The sequence below is a fragment of the Nomascus leucogenys genome, chromosome 14 (genome assembly GCF_006542625.1).
Source record: "Nomascus leucogenys isolate Asia chromosome 14, Asia_NLE_v1, whole genome shotgun sequence".
NCBI classification, from domain to species: domain Eukaryota; kingdom Metazoa; phylum Chordata; class Mammalia; order Primates; family Hylobatidae; genus Nomascus; species Nomascus leucogenys.
Genome location: NC_044394.1, coordinates 54581561 through 54596789, shown reverse-complemented (window position 1 = coordinate 54596789; position 15229 = coordinate 54581561). Strand labels below are relative to the sequence as shown.

At 41.2% G+C, this 15229-nt stretch overlaps 1 protein-coding gene across 4 annotated transcripts in view; it reads left to right on the top strand.

Annotated features, from left to right (window-relative positions):
* MAP2K6 (mitogen-activated protein kinase kinase 6) overlaps positions 1–15229 on the top strand; it is a 131635-nt gene that overhangs the window by 101215 nt on the left and 15191 nt on the right. For 3 of the 4 annotated variants that reach the window (XM_003276083.4, XM_030827680.1, XM_030827678.1), the window contains exons 3-10: positions 2234–2282; positions 2878–2991; positions 4701–4820; positions 5655–5771; positions 6432–6483; positions 9037–9164; positions 10424–10501; positions 12081–12220. In XM_003276083.4, coding sequence (XP_003276131.1) covers positions 2234–2282; positions 2878–2991; positions 4701–4820; positions 5655–5771; positions 6432–6483; positions 9037–9164; positions 10424–10501; positions 12081–12220 — 798 coding nt within the window. The remainder of the gene's footprint in view (positions 1–2233; positions 2283–2877; positions 2992–4700; positions 4821–5654; positions 5772–6431; positions 6484–9036; positions 9165–10423; positions 10502–12080; positions 12221–15229) is intronic. The other variant, XM_030827679.1, reaches the window with a different exon arrangement.

Below are 15229 nucleotides of genomic sequence, written 5' to 3'. Positions count from 1 at the left end.
CGCACTTCAACCTCTGCCTCCTGGGTTCAAGCGATTCTCCTGCCTCAGCCTCCCGAGTAGCTGGGATTACAGGTGTGCACCACCACACCTGGCTAATTTTTTTATTTTTAGTAGAGACGAGGTTTCATCATGTTGGCCAGGCTGGTTTCAAACTCCTGACCTCAGGTGATCCGCCCACCTCGGCCTCCCAAAGTGCTGGGATTACAGGCATGAGCCACCGCACCCAGCCCGTATTCCTACTTTTTAATTTTATTTATGTATTCAATTTCAGCAAAAGGGTTAGAATCATAATACCTGAGAGTTGGAAAAAAATCCTCATTGGCAAAGGTTTCTTTTCTCTCTCCCTTTCATCTTTCTCTTTTCCTCTCTCTTTCCATTTTCCTTTGCCTTTTTCTGGCATGGAATGTGCTTTCAGAGAGACATGAGTCTTTACCTGTCTGCTCACCCTCTTTCCCTCTTTTCTGGCATCACCAGGATTCTTTCATCTTTAGCCTCTAGTTTTTCTTTTTGTTTGATCACATTAACAATATATTTCTTGGCACTTGCTATTTTTTTTTTTTTTTAATACAGAGTCTCACTCTGTCACCCAGGCTGGAGTGTAATGGCACAATCTCGGCCCACTGCAACCTCCGCCTCCCGGGTTCAAGCGATTCTCCTGCCTCAGCCTACCAAGTAGCTGGGATTACAGGCGTGCACCACAATGCCCGGCTAATTTTTGTGTTTTTAGTAGAGATGGGGTTTCACCATGTTGGCCAGGCTGGTCTCGAACTCCTGACCTCAGGTGATCCGCCCGCCTCAGCCTCGCAAAGTGCTGTGATTACAGCTGTGAGCCACCACGCCTGGCCAGCATTTGCTATGTTTATCGTACTACTGCTGGTACATTTCTTTCAGGAAAATGCCTTTCTCAGCTCCTAGTTGTGTGCACAGCCAAAGCCAAACATTTTTCTCTTAAGCAGATTGATACCACCTGAGAGATCATTGAAGTGGTAAAAATAAATACTCAGGAAGTGACTATAGAAACAAAATCAGCAAACCTCTGGCTCCTAAGAAGACCCCGGAATTGTACATGTGCTATGCACAGAAGAAATATTGCTGGGCTTGATGAGACAGCCTGGTAGAGAGGATGCAGAACTGGAAATCAGGAGACCTGGGGCAGCTGTGGGCTGGGGAAAGTCACTATACCTCTCTGGACCTTCTGTCCATCTATAAAAGAAGGGACGAGATTTGAAATTCTTATGTTCTATGAATTTTGTGAGTTAACAGAATATATGCCATTACTATTTGTTTCTTAAAACAATTGTGAGACATGTGGTGAAATAATTATATATATTGGTGCTCTTCGAGGAAAGAAAAGGCTTGAGACTTACAGCTGTAGCACAATGACCTATATCAGCGGTCTCCAACCTTTTTGGCACCAGGGACTGGTTTTTTGGAAGACAGTTTTTCCATGAACTGGGTGGGGGGATGATTTCGGGATGATTCAAGCACATTACATTTATTGTGCACTTTATTTCTATTATTATTACATCATGAAATAATTATACAACTCACCACCATGTAGAATCAATGGGAGCCTTAAGCTTGTTATCCTGCAACTAGATGGTCCCATCTGGGGCTGTTGGAGACAGCGACAGATCATCAGGCATTAGATTCTTATAAGGAGTGCACAACCTGTATCCCTCATATACACAGTTCACAGTAGGGTTTGTGCTCATACAAAAATCTAATGCCACCACTGATCTGACAGGAGACGGAGGTCAGGTGGTAATGTGAGCGATGGGGAGTGGCTGTAAGTACAGGTGAAGCTTCTCTCCTTCACCCACCACTCATCTCCTGCTGACTGGCATTAGCCCGTGGCTTGGGGATCGGGCACCCTGATCTATATAATTGCACATGTATGGCTCATACGAATTAGATATTTACTGTATGTCAAACATTCAGCTAAGCATTTTACTTGTATTATCTCATTTAATAGTCACTCCTGCTGCACAGTGCAGGTATATTAATATCCCCATGTTAAAGAAGAAATGGAGCCCCAAAGAGATTAAGTAATTTAAACCCAAATGTAATTTATTTCAAATCCCCTCTTATTCACGCTCATAGGCTGCTTTAGTTTACCCATGAACTTCCACTTTCCTCTTAAGGAAAAAATATCCTCAGTGGTGTGTGATTTGGGAAGGACATAATTGACTCAATAGCTTATGTTTCTTCTTTTCCCCCTTATCTTTCTTAGACCACCTCGAGATTTAGACTCCAAGGCTTGCATTTCTATTGGAAATCAGGTAAGAAAAAGTCATGTCTGCCAGCTAATACGTTGGGCATTTTATATGTATGCTTTCTGACCGAAAAATTTATTTTCCCTAGCATGCTGTCGGGGATGAGTCAAAAAAGGTTTGCATTTAAAGGGAAGTGGTATGCAAAGTTTTCGCTATTTTGAAAAAATGTTGAATTGAAATCAGGCTATTGTGGTTTTGATGGAAGGTATTTGAAGAGAGTAATTGGTTCTCTTGGGAGGGCATTTGTCAAAGCTCAGACATAATGTAGTTGCCATCAGTCAATAGTGGGTTACAGACACAATGAAGGGTCATGGCTAAAGAACTGCAGTGAAATAGCTTCAACTGAGACATTGGCAAGCTGAGTCCAAGTTGGGTTTCTGTGTTGCCTGGGACAAGCAGGTGGGCTACCGTGGGAGCTCCTAGACATCTCTTGGCCCTTCTTGTAGCTTCTTGCTTTCAGAGGCTACTTTGACATGCTAGAAAATCTTCTGGCCCAGAAATACTCCTTAGAACATTGAGAGAAACGAGATAGAGGATAATGTGCTCTCTGTTCCATTTACTTTTATCTTTCCCGTTGCATTATTCCTTTTCTCTCTTGCAGAACTTTGAGGTGAAGGCAGATGACCTGGAGCCTATAATGGAACTGGGACGAGGTGCGTACGGGGTGGTGGAGAAGATGCGGCACGTGCCCAGCGGGCAGATCATGGCAGTGAAGGTAGAGTTGACATTCTCCCAAATGTTTTATATCTGCTGTGTGTACATTTGTCCATCTCAATTGTCAACCAGCCCTTTTAATAGAAGCAAAACCGTCTTCCGTGGGGTAAAACAGAAAAGATTATTTGCAGGGAACAGTATTTTCCTCCAAAGGTATGGAAAAGGCTTCCTTGGTGTGAGTTGTATCTACTTTTTATTTGTTTTTTTAATTCATAATTCTCCCTCCATCCATTCTTCTACCATTTTTAATTTTTACAAAACTACCATGTCATCGTCACACTTAAAAATAATTAATGGGCCAGGCGTGGTGGCTAACACCTGTAATCCTAGCACTTTGGGAGGCCAAGGCGGGTGGATCACGAGGTCAGGAGTTTGAGACCAGCCTGGCCAACATAGTGAAACCCCGTCTCTACTAAAAATACAAAAAATTAGCCGGGCATGGTGGCACGCACCTGTAGTCCCAGCTACTTGGGAGGCTGAGGCAGGAGAATCACTTGAACCTGGGAGGCGGAGGTTGTGGTGAGTGGAGATCGTGCCACTGCACTCCAGCCTGGACGACAGAGCGAGACTCCGTCTCAAATAATAATAATAATAATAATAATAATTAATAATAATGATACTTCCTTCAACTAATCCAGAGTCCAAATGAAAATTTCCTTGATCATCTCAAAGTGTGTGTGTTTGTTTTGTTCTGTTGGATTTTTAAATCAGCATCCCAATGAAAGTTTACGTATTGCATTTGGCTGTTATGACTCATAAATCTCTTTTATTCTATATTTTGTTGCTTTTAAAGAATTGCCTCTGAAAATCAAGAAACCAGAATTGGGAGAGAAAATTGTCTCCATTTGTGGAAAAAGGAGGGTAAAATATATCAAGAGTAAATTTGCATAGTTTTTGAGCTATGAAAGGAAATTTAAAATCATTTCATATTATTGAGTAGATGTTCGGAGGATCATAAAGAATTAACATCTCTAGCTGAGTTAATAGATTGGGGCTATTGTTAGGAATAATCTGGTGACTTGGATCCTTTTGCTTTTAAAGAATGGGAATACTTTTATCTTGTAGATTTTTCAGTCTATTCTTCTGCTGACTTGCTAAGTAGGCAAAAAGTGTGAAGGCCTAGTGATATGGTATCTCTCCTATCATTTAATGACATAATCATGTTTCTGTAAGGCTACATTTCCTAGTGTGACAGATTTTTCTTCCCTCAGAAGCACTGGAACAGGAATGAACGGTTTCTCTATTTCTCTAATTCCTTCTATTTCCTATAGCTGTACCAATTTTCTTACAGTTACTATTCCCTCCAAATACTCTTACATGTTCCCAAAGAAGAGTTTTTGGCTTTTTATTTTCTTGGGACCCCAGATAAGCAGCAAAGTCCTTAATATTGTGTCCTCTTTGCACTGAACAGACGTAATACAGTAAACCAGATTGTTTTTGTAACTTGGAAATACATTCCAAAACATTTTGTCATTCTCCAAAACATACTGTCAATTTGTTTCTTACCAGGACTATTCAGGAAATCAAATGAGTAACAGCCTTCCTTATTTTCATGTTACAAATAGCTAATCACTTACGGTGGATATTCACAATGTTGTTGCCAGAAGTTGTGTTATGAACTGTACTGTTTCCACGATGGGACTCCTTCAGGTCCCTGCCTGCCTCATCCTCAGAGTAGTAACCATAAATTTTCCATGCATTTCCATTCAGCGGATCCGAGCCACAGTAAATAGCCAGGAACAGAAACGGCTACTGATGGATTTGGATATTTCCATGAGGACGGTGGACTGTCCATTCACCGTCACTTTTTATGGCGCACTGTTTCGGGAGGTAGGTGACCCTTCAGTTCAAAGTCCAAGAAGAACAATAACTTAAAAAGAAGTTTCTTTGATCACGTAAATACCATCACAATCACGGAGCTCTTTCTTGTTTGACACATCTTGTATATGGGGGTTTACGTGTATGCAATGATGACATGCCCTGGGGCAAGGTTGGATTGAAATTATGGTATTTTCAAATGTGGTTAGCCTTTTTAAGATGTGGAGTTTCTCTTCTCCTTTCTTTTTTGTTTTATTTATCTTGGCAGAACTTTCTATATCGCCTGTAGACTGATTTGCTTAGATCTCTTATAATTCGAAATATTCTGGTCTTTCGACTGCTTTAGGAGCTTCATCTAGCCTACTTGTGTAACGTATAGACTTACTTTGATCTCTTTTCTCTACCTCTGTTTTCCACTTTAGCGTTATATGGATTATGAGGCTTCACCTCATTAAAACCAGCTTTTTGACTGGCTATTGCTGGTGTTTAGTGTGAGAGATCCGAGATGGAGGAGGCATCTAGACCTAACTCCTAGACAGTGGTATCAGTAAAGGCCTGGATTCCTGGGGTTGTATTGCTTATGTCTGTTAGTAATTAGATTCCATTTTTCATTAAGGGGTAGGAGAGCACATGCAGGTTCTGCTCAGCTACCTACTGGTTTGCTGTTTGTAGATAACCTTATTTGTAAATTCCTTTATGATCTTGACAGAAAACAATATATTTCCCCCCAAAATTCAAGAAAGAAATAGTTAATTCTTCAGGACAGGGTTTACTGTTTTTTTTTTTTTATTTTTCTTTCTCCCTTTTTCATCCTTTTAAACAATTCCCGAACCAAATGGTCTCCAGGGTGATGTGTGGATCTGCATGGAGCTCATGGATACATCACTAGATAAATTCTACAAACAAGTTATTGATAAAGGCCAGACAATTCCAGAGGACATCTTAGGGAAAATAGCAGTTTCTGTGAGTACATTTTGATCCCTACTGCAAGGATAATGTGAGAAATAAAGTCACTATGTGTCTTTGGACCTCGGTATGAAGAAATACTACCTGGGCCACAGCTACTATTCGTACATGTCTGTTGACGTTTATTGGTGGATGGATAAATACATGCTTTCCTTTCTGAGCACTGTGTAGAAGATTCTAGCACTGCTTTGGTTTGGCAGACTCTACGTTAAATGACTCTAAGTGCTGCATTCATCAGCTATGACCACATTCCTGGTGTCTATATTCTGACATTAGTTTATTTTGATTTTCATTTATGGATTTTTAAAATGTTCTCTTAAGACTAGTAGGCATAGAAGAAAGCAGAAGGAAAATAAATAGAAAGAAGGTCTTCTACCTTCATGGCTATTCAGGCTCAGGAGGGTGGAGAGAAAGAAGGAGGGCAAATGAACAAGATAACTGAGGGAGACATCCTCTCTGATATAAGATACAGTCCTCTCTGGTGGATGGAGTCCAATTTGTGTAACTTCCTATGTATTTGCCTAGATAGGACCACCACTATTTGAGAAAATATCTCACTGGTAACCTAAAGCCAAGGATAATAAACCTTGATATACTTAACATTCAGTTTCTTTCCAACGATATGATAAATAAATCTATCTTGTGTTTCTCTTGCAGATTGTAAAAGCATTAGAACATTTACACAGTAAGCTGTCTGTCATTCACAGAGGTAAGCATCCATGAGCTGCCTTGGCTGTTCCTTTGATAAAGTTCATTTCTTTCACCTGGAGTCCCTCCCTACCCCCAATCCCCCGTGGATGGAAGTAGAATTGACTCAGGCAAGAGAACTAAGGGGCTTTCCTTTGAGATTGGATAGCAAACCATATAAGTAGTATTCCTTATCACGGCTGAGGACATAAGAAGAAGACATGATCTTTGTCTTACATCCAAATTGAATATAAATACTTGTTAGCAAGCAGAGCTGTGAGATTATATCATTGAGAATTTTAGAAAATACGATAAAAATCGATCTTGTATTGGCCATCACATGAGAGCTTGTTGGAAAAGAATCGTGGGTCTCAAGATCAAATGAATTGGAATTTGCATTTTGACAAGATTTCCAGGTGATTCTTGTGCACATGAAAGTGTGAAAAACTGGTATAAAGTAGAGCCCTTTCAGACAACAGGAGGCAGGATACAATGATTTATCTCTCCTCTTTCCTTTTCTTCCTTTTTCTTGGCCTGTTATCTCTTCAACCAGCCATCCATCCATCCATCCATCCATTCATTCCTTTTCTATCCACCCATTCATCCATTTATTCATCTTTTAAAATCACTTTTAAAATGTAATAGATCCCCTGAGAGGTATCTGAGAAGAAAATATATTCTGATTAAGTTATGCATCAGGATTCTCATAGGGAAGTAAGATAAATATACGAAAAAAAAAAAACACCTTAGAAATATGAAAGTACCAAGCTGGGTGCCGTGGTTCATGCCTATAACCCCAGCACTTTGGGAGGCCGAGGAGGGTGGATCACCTGAGGTCAGGAATTTGAGACCAGCCTGCCCAACATGGTGAAACCCCGTGTCTACTGAAAATACAAAAATTAGTTAGGTGTGGTGGTGGGTGTCTGTAATCCCAGCTACTTGGGAGGCTGAGGCAGGTGAATGGCTTGAACCTGGGAGGCAGAGGTTGCAGTGAGCTGAGATCTCACCACTGCCCTCCAGCCTGGGCGACACAGTGAGACTCCATCTCAAAAAAAAAAAAAAAAAAAATGCAAGTACCAAATACAGAAGTAGTGTAGATAATGTAAAGTAAGTAAGTGCTATGCCTTAGTGATTGTAGTCAGGGAAACTTCTGGAAAGAGATAACCTCAACCATGTCTTTGGGAAGAATAATGGAATGTATTGGTAAGTAAGAGGGCCTTGTGGTTTGGATAACTCTTAAACTCTCTGAGTAATGTGAATGCCTTCCACAGTGTGCCTATTATTGTTAGTTGTTATTATTAAAAATTGGAAAAATAGGATGAAGGAAGATGAGGAGAAGAAAATAGGAAGGAATACAGATAGGAAAAAGACTAGAGTATTCACAACTTTGAAATTAACATTAAGGGTTATTTCACCGTTATGAAATATGTAATTCATATTAGAGAATATATGTAAGGTATAAAAATAATAAAATGAAATTTGTATATCTTCCAGCTTAAAGGGAAAATTATAAAGGATAATTTTTAAAGCTTTTGTAATAATCTTTTACTTCAAATTTTATGGGTGTTGTGAAAAGTATCACAAAAGGAAAAAATTAGCTGGAATTTTGAATGTTATTATCCAGAGATAATCGTAGTTCCATTTTTTGGGCATATGGGCGGGTGGGTTAAATCTTTCTACTCAAAAGGATTCATTTAAAATCTGGTCTGTAATACTGCTTCTTCAGTAACCTGCTCTGTGGTCTGAAATACCTGGGTTTACGATCCTTTACACTATGTGACCTCTGACACATCACTTGCAGAGGTTTCAATCAAAATTTGTTGCTTTGGGCCAGGCTTGGTGGCTCACACCTGTAATCACAGCCCTTTGGGAGGTGGGGTGGGAGGACTACTTGAGGCCAGGAGTTCGAGACCAGCCTGGTCAACACAGAGACATCCTATCAAAAAAAAAAAAAAAAAAAAAAAAGAAAAAAGTTAGCTGGGCATGGTGGTGCTCACCTGTAGTCCAGGCAACTCAGGAGACTGAGGCGGGAGGATGATTTGAGCCCAGGAGTTTGAGGCTGCAGTGAGCTATGATCACACCACTGCATACCAGTTGAGTAACAGAGTAAAACCTTATTTTGAAGAAAAAACCAAACCAAACAAAAACAAAGGTTGCTTTGGTCATATTTGGTATATCATTGTGTCACAGTCTGCCTTTTTGTTCTTTGTTTTATTACTCCTACAGTAAGTATCAATAGATCATTTTGAATTGGACATTTGATTCAGTAATAACTTTTTAGGCTCTTACTACAAGTATGAGGGTAATGAAGATTATAAAATCAGTGGAGAAAACAGTTCTTTGTATGGAGAAATTCATAATTCTACAAGGCATGAACAAAACATGAAATAGAAAATCAAGTTGAAAGCAATAAGCAGTTTATAACTATGGGTCAGGGATGGCAGTTACTTCTGTGTTGGGTAACTTGGGGAAAGGAAGATGAAGGACAAATGGAGATTTTAGGCCCTCTGGTGGCAGAGAAATGAATCTTGAAAGCAGGCTGAAATGATGGCATCCTGGTTGTTTTCGCTTTCAGACGTCAAGCCTTCTAATGTACTCATTAATGCCCTCGGTCAAGTGAAGATGTGTGATTTTGGAATCAGTGGCTACTTGGTGGACTCTGTTGCTAAAACAATTGATGCAGGTTGCAAACCATACATGGCCGTAAGTACATTAGCTAGGGTGGCATCTGGTAATGTCACTGCCAACAAATCATGCTGGGAAACAAGAAATGGATGGCCACAGAGGGAAAATGGAAATGTACCGAAGACTCCAGAAGTAGTCTGCCTCTTAGTTTTTCTCCAAAATTTCATGTCTGAAATCTTTACTCACTTGCTTCATATATTGTCTTAGTTTGTTCAGGCTGCTATGGCAAAATAATGTAAGCCAGGCAGCATATAAACAACAGAAATGTATTTCTCACAGTTTTGGAGGCTAGGAAATCCAAGATGAAGGCACCAGAAGATTTGGTGTCCAACGAGGGCTCATGTTTCTCAGGATCATACATAGCACCTTCCTGCTCAGTCCTCACACGGTGAAAGGGGCGAGGGATCTCACTAGGGCTTTTTAAATAAGGGCCCCAATCCTATTCATTAGTGTTCCACTTCCATGATTCAATCACCCCCCAAAGGCCCTGCCTTCTGATACCACCACATGTGCGATTAGGTTTTAACCTGTGGATTTTGGTGGGGCACAAACATAGTTACATACATATTACTTTAAAAAAATCAAGTGAAGGAGATACGTTATTTGAAAAAATATATACACAATACATATAGCCTGCACAGTTTTCCACACTGTATTGTAGGGGAGTATTACCTTGTTTGTTGAGGACAAAATAGTAAATAGAGCTTAAATTACCCAAACAAGGCAGTTAGATTAGTCATGAGAGGACCTCACGGCTGTGAAGATTCACTGTCATTAGCAGAGACCTTGCAATCCCCTTTAACTGAAGGAACGGACACTACATTCTATCTCGAAATGGACTTGTGCTTTGAATTGAAAAGCTTCCTGTCTGTGTTTAGCTAAAAATTGCTCAGGTCTATTAGCATGGGACAGTAGCCCAGTGACTCTTGTTTTATTGAGTTCTGGACTGTTCGTGTTTTAAACAAGGATAATTCTAGATGGGCAAGGTAGCTTTATAACGTATACCCTGTTTCTTCTTAAGGCAAATTTTAAATTTGTTATGAAAGGAACTTGATCCATTACTGTGTCCAAGAAAAGACAAACACAGAAGAAGGGAAACCCCATGGAGACATTGATATTTGTTGTAGTTAACTGGGTCTTCTTGGCCTCAGAGGCATGTTAACAGCTTATAACAACTCACTTGGCAGCTGACGCTACCCCCATCCCCAGAGACTGTTGAACTAAGAATGTTATCTCAATTGTCTTCCCAGTTTCTCAGTTGTCTGTCTCCTTTCCAGCCTGAAAGAATAAACCCAGAGCTCAACCAGAAGGGATACAGTGTGAAGTCTGACATTTGGAGTCTGGGCATCACGATGGTAGTGTATGCCAATCATCGTGAACTATGAGGTCGTGGGTAATGAAACTAGAATGAGGTGGACTTTGGGTTCAAGAAACAAATGCCCTAAATGCTGGTTTGGGGTGCCCTCTCCTGCTGAGATGGTAGGAGATTTGGACTAATAATTGTTTGTATTGTGGTGTAATAAAAACACTGATATGGGATTGGGGAAACCAATTTTTCTCTTGATTCCACCTCTGACAAGCTGTATGCCTTGTTGGGTAATTGTTATAGTCACATGGCCTACCTTCCTATCCTCATCTGTAAAATAAGAGGATCTGACGAGATTCCTTATAGTTTAAAATTAAATTATTCAAGCCAAGGCAAGAAGGTTAAGCTGTGCAAAGAATGCTAATGTGCGTGAACCCTGATAGGGCCGTGTTATCCAGGACATAGGCTATGCTTCCCAGGATATTTTTATTGGAGAAGTAGAAGTTAAAGTCTGATCAGCTCAGTGTATTAGTTCGTTTTCACACTGCTGATAAAAGCATCCCCAAGACTGAGTAATTTGAAAGAAAAAGAGGTTTAATGGACTCACAGTTCCATGCAGCTGGGGAGGCCTCACGATCATGGTGGAAGGTGAAAGGCACATCTTACATGGCGGCAGACAAGACAGAATGAGATAGCCAAGCGAAAAGGGAGATGCTTCATAAAACCATCAGATCTTGTGAGACTTTTTCACTCCCATGAGAACCGTAGAACAGTATGGGGGAATTGCCCCCATGATTCAGTTATCTCCCACTGGGTCCCTCCCACAACATGTAGGAATTATGGGAGCTACAATTCAAGATGAGATTTGGGTGGGGACATAGCCCAACCATATCAGTCAGGTATATCCTCAATACATGATAACCAATAGGATGATTTCCTTAGACACAGCCCTAAAGTTATATGATTTATTCATAACTTATTTATAACTTTGATGATTGTAAATTTCATAACTTTGGTGGTCATACATTTTCAGTGGATCACCAAGGTCTGGAATTATCCACTGTGGTCCTGGCTCCTCCCCAGGCACAGCAGCTGAATAAATCCCATGAGTTATTTCTCCTGCCTGCCCAGAAAGCACATGATCCTGTAATGCAAAGTGGCCTTTTCTCAAGTCCAAAAAAAGATCAGTCATTTGGTTCTAGGTTGCTTTTTCCCCCTGTCATTTCACCAAGAGACCTGCAGGTGGCTGTAGATGCTCAGCTCTGGAAAGGTCTTAGGCTGGGAATTACTTTGCAGACCAAACATTTGAAATCCTCGTAGCTTTACATCCTGAAGTTTAATACTGTTGGCTTACGATTTTTATGAAGTGCCACAGTGGGTTTTAGTGAGGGGCCCGGTTTTAGATAGGCTTAAGTGGCTGTGTCTAGTAAGTAATATTTAAAAATTCCTAGTACTAGGAATTTGGGGAAAATTGCCAGAGAACAAATTATTTGTTTATTTCCCGCCCCCCCAACTTACACTTGAACTTTGCCTTGTGTTTCCCTCTGGCTATCCACGAATGAAACATGGGTGATTCCCTAAAGCAGCCCTGTTGAAACTGTTGTTTCCTTGTTTCCTCTCTTCTCCAGATTGAGTTGGCCATCCTTCGATTTCCCTATGATTCATGGGGAACTCCATTTCAGCAGCTCAAACAGGTGGTAGAGGAGCCATCACCACAACTCCCAGCAGACAAGTTCTCTGCAGAGTTTGTTGACTTTACCTCACAGTGGTAAGAGAGCCTCACCTCCCAAGTGTCAATGTGAAAGAAGAAGATGAGTTCTCATGAATTTCTTCCATCGGGGTTGAATCCATCATGCAAACATTCATTCCGAAAGCATTTGTGGAGTATGCCCTCTCTGCTGGAGAAGCAAAGATGACCGTATCACACTCCCTGCCCTCACTGAGCCCAAAGTCAAGTAGAGAAGTCTCATAAATGAATAATTATAGTATAATGTGGCAAGTCCAGTGATAGAGATAGGAGCATAGGGGATTTAAGGAACTCAGAGGGAAGACCTCAGGATAGGCTTTTCTGGAGGAGATAAATCTGGAGCTGAGATCGTGAGAGGAATTTTCCAAACAAAAGGGAAATAGGAAAGGAAACGTATTCCAAACAGAAGGAACATCATTCACAATGTCACAAAAGCAAGAAACTCCTTTATGTGAGCTTTAAGCAATTTGATGTTGATTAGAGCATAAAGAGAAAGCTGATAGGACCCACTAGAGGCCTGGGGATAGGAAGTAGAGGCAAAGAATTACTTTGGGTGAGAAGACAGTGGGCAGTTTGAGAGTGTTTCTTAGGTCCCCAGAAGTCTTGTAGAACCTTGGTTGCTACTGAGTACTTGCTAACTATGGAGAAACTTGCCCACCATAAGAAACAATGCTGAAGTTCTGGGAAGGGAATCCAAAGAAAGTTGGACTAGAAAGAGGGAGGGAGCCATACTCATGTGGTAAACTATATTTTCATGAAAACTGCCAGGGCAGTCAAGAAAAGCAACAGAGGGGAAAGTATTCTCTAGACAATCCAGTAATTTCTGTCTGCATAGAGGTCATGATGCCTAGCATGACTTGATAGTAATGATCATGCCAAGTGATGCTGGAAGCAGGATGCCAGAAGTGAAGCACATCCCTGAGCCAGGTTAGTGTATTTGGCCGTCTGGGAGAAGTAGATGAGAATTGGGAGGAAGGAGGCTCGGAGATGGTGGCAGGCCTAGCTGTGATCCTTGGAGTACTGATCCTTGGATCCGCTCTGAGTACTCGCTGCTGGGGAAGGGCCTGGAGCTCTGAAGGCTGTTTGAGGTACTGAGGAAGCTGAAGGAACATCTTCCCCATGGCTTCATTCCTTGGCCTCCATGCTTTTTAGAAGTGCTGTGAGGCGGAGCACCCACGCCTGTAATCCCAGTACTTTGGGAGGCCGAGGCGAGTGGATCACCTGAGGTCAGGAGTTCGAGACCAGCCTGGCCAACATGGTGAAAACCTGACTCTACTAAAAATACAAAAAATTAACTGGGCGTAGTGGTGGACAGCTGTAATCTCGGGAGCCTGAGGCAGGAGAACCGCTTGAACGTGGGAGGTGGAGGTTGCAGTGAGCTGAGATCACGCCATTGCACTCCAGCCTGAGCAACAAGAATAAAACTTCATCTCAAAAAAAAAAAAAAGCTGTGAATACAGCATTCATCAGGAAACATGGAAGAAACATAAAACAAAGCAACTGTCTGTTGCTTGTGAACCTAAGAGCTCTTGGACTCTTTGTCAGCCCAAGGCCCCTTCTCATTCCTGGTACTTTTCCCTGATGATGTATGAGGCTGGTCTGCAGTTGTTTGTTTTTGTTTTTGGCTGGATGACTAGAGAGGGACTAGAGCCTCGAGCGCTAGTATAATAGTTGTTGGATGCCTCTTAAAAGATATATCTTCTAGGCTACTTCCTGTCTGTTTTCCTTGAGGGAGTGTGCTGGATGTGGTAGTACCTCTGCCAGGTTGACCTGGGTTCATGATTTTGCCTTCTGGATTCAAAAACTTGTTTTTTGTGGTTGGTTGGTTGGTTGGTTATTTATTTATTTATTTATTGCCTTATCCTCATGTTTAAGGTCACATTAAAAAAAAGGGATGAGGGGCTGGGCGTGGTGGCTTATGCCTGTAATTCCAGCACTTTGGGAGGCCAAGGTGGGCGGATCACTTGAGGTCAGGAGTTCGAGACCAGCCTGACCAACGTGGTAAAAACCCATCTCTGCTAAAAATACAAAAATTAGCCAAATGTGGTGGCGCGGGTACCTGTAGTCCCAGCTACTCGGGAGGTTGATGCAGGAGAATTGCTTGAACCCAGGAGATGGAGGTTGTAGTGAGCTGAGATTGCGCCACTGCACTCCAGCCTGGGTGATAAGAGAGAGAAATCATCTCAAAAAAAAAAAAAAAAAAAAGGATGAGGCATCTTGGGTAGTACAGTAGTTCTCAAGACGGGTGGTAATGGGAAATGATCTTATCTAGCTAAGTCTCTTCAAATTATTCTCCCTATTACCTTTCTCCCACCTATCCCCTTTTCCCAAGATTCTGGGTGCTTTAGGAAATTTTGGTAATAATGAGGCTGGTGTGAAAAGTTTGAGAAAGCTGAGTCTACGATTGTGAATCACCAGTTTAATCCAATGGTTCTCAACTGTGGCTGCTCATTTATAAAACTCTAGTGAGTTTTCAAAATCACTGTCCCCTAGGCCTCATCCTCATAGACTCTGATTTAATTGATCTGGGGAGGGGCCAAGATACTAATATATTTTTAATGTTCTCAAGTCATTTTTATGTACAGCTGCGGTGATAACCCCAGGTTTAGACGTATGATCTATGGACCTGCCATCAACTAGTTTCTGTTTAGAAGGCTTATTTTCTTCAATTTATTTAAAAAAAATCATCCAATTGCTTGATTTTTCTTTCACCAGTGTATTTTTTCTCTTACTAGAATTTTCTCCAAAGAATCAGAGCATTGAAACTTTTTAGAGATATTTTAAAAATGAACATCTTGAGAAATAAATGTTTTTTAATTTTTTTTTTTTTTTTTTTGGAGACAGTCTTGCTCTGCCACCCAGGCTGGAGTGCAGTGGCGCAATCTCAGCTCACTGCAAGCTCCGCCTCCTGGGTTCACACCATTCTCCTGCCTCAGCCTCCTGAGTAGCTGGGACTACAGGTGCCCGCCACCACGCCTGGCTAATTTTTTTGTATTTTTAGTAGAGACGGGGTTTCACCGTGTTAACCAG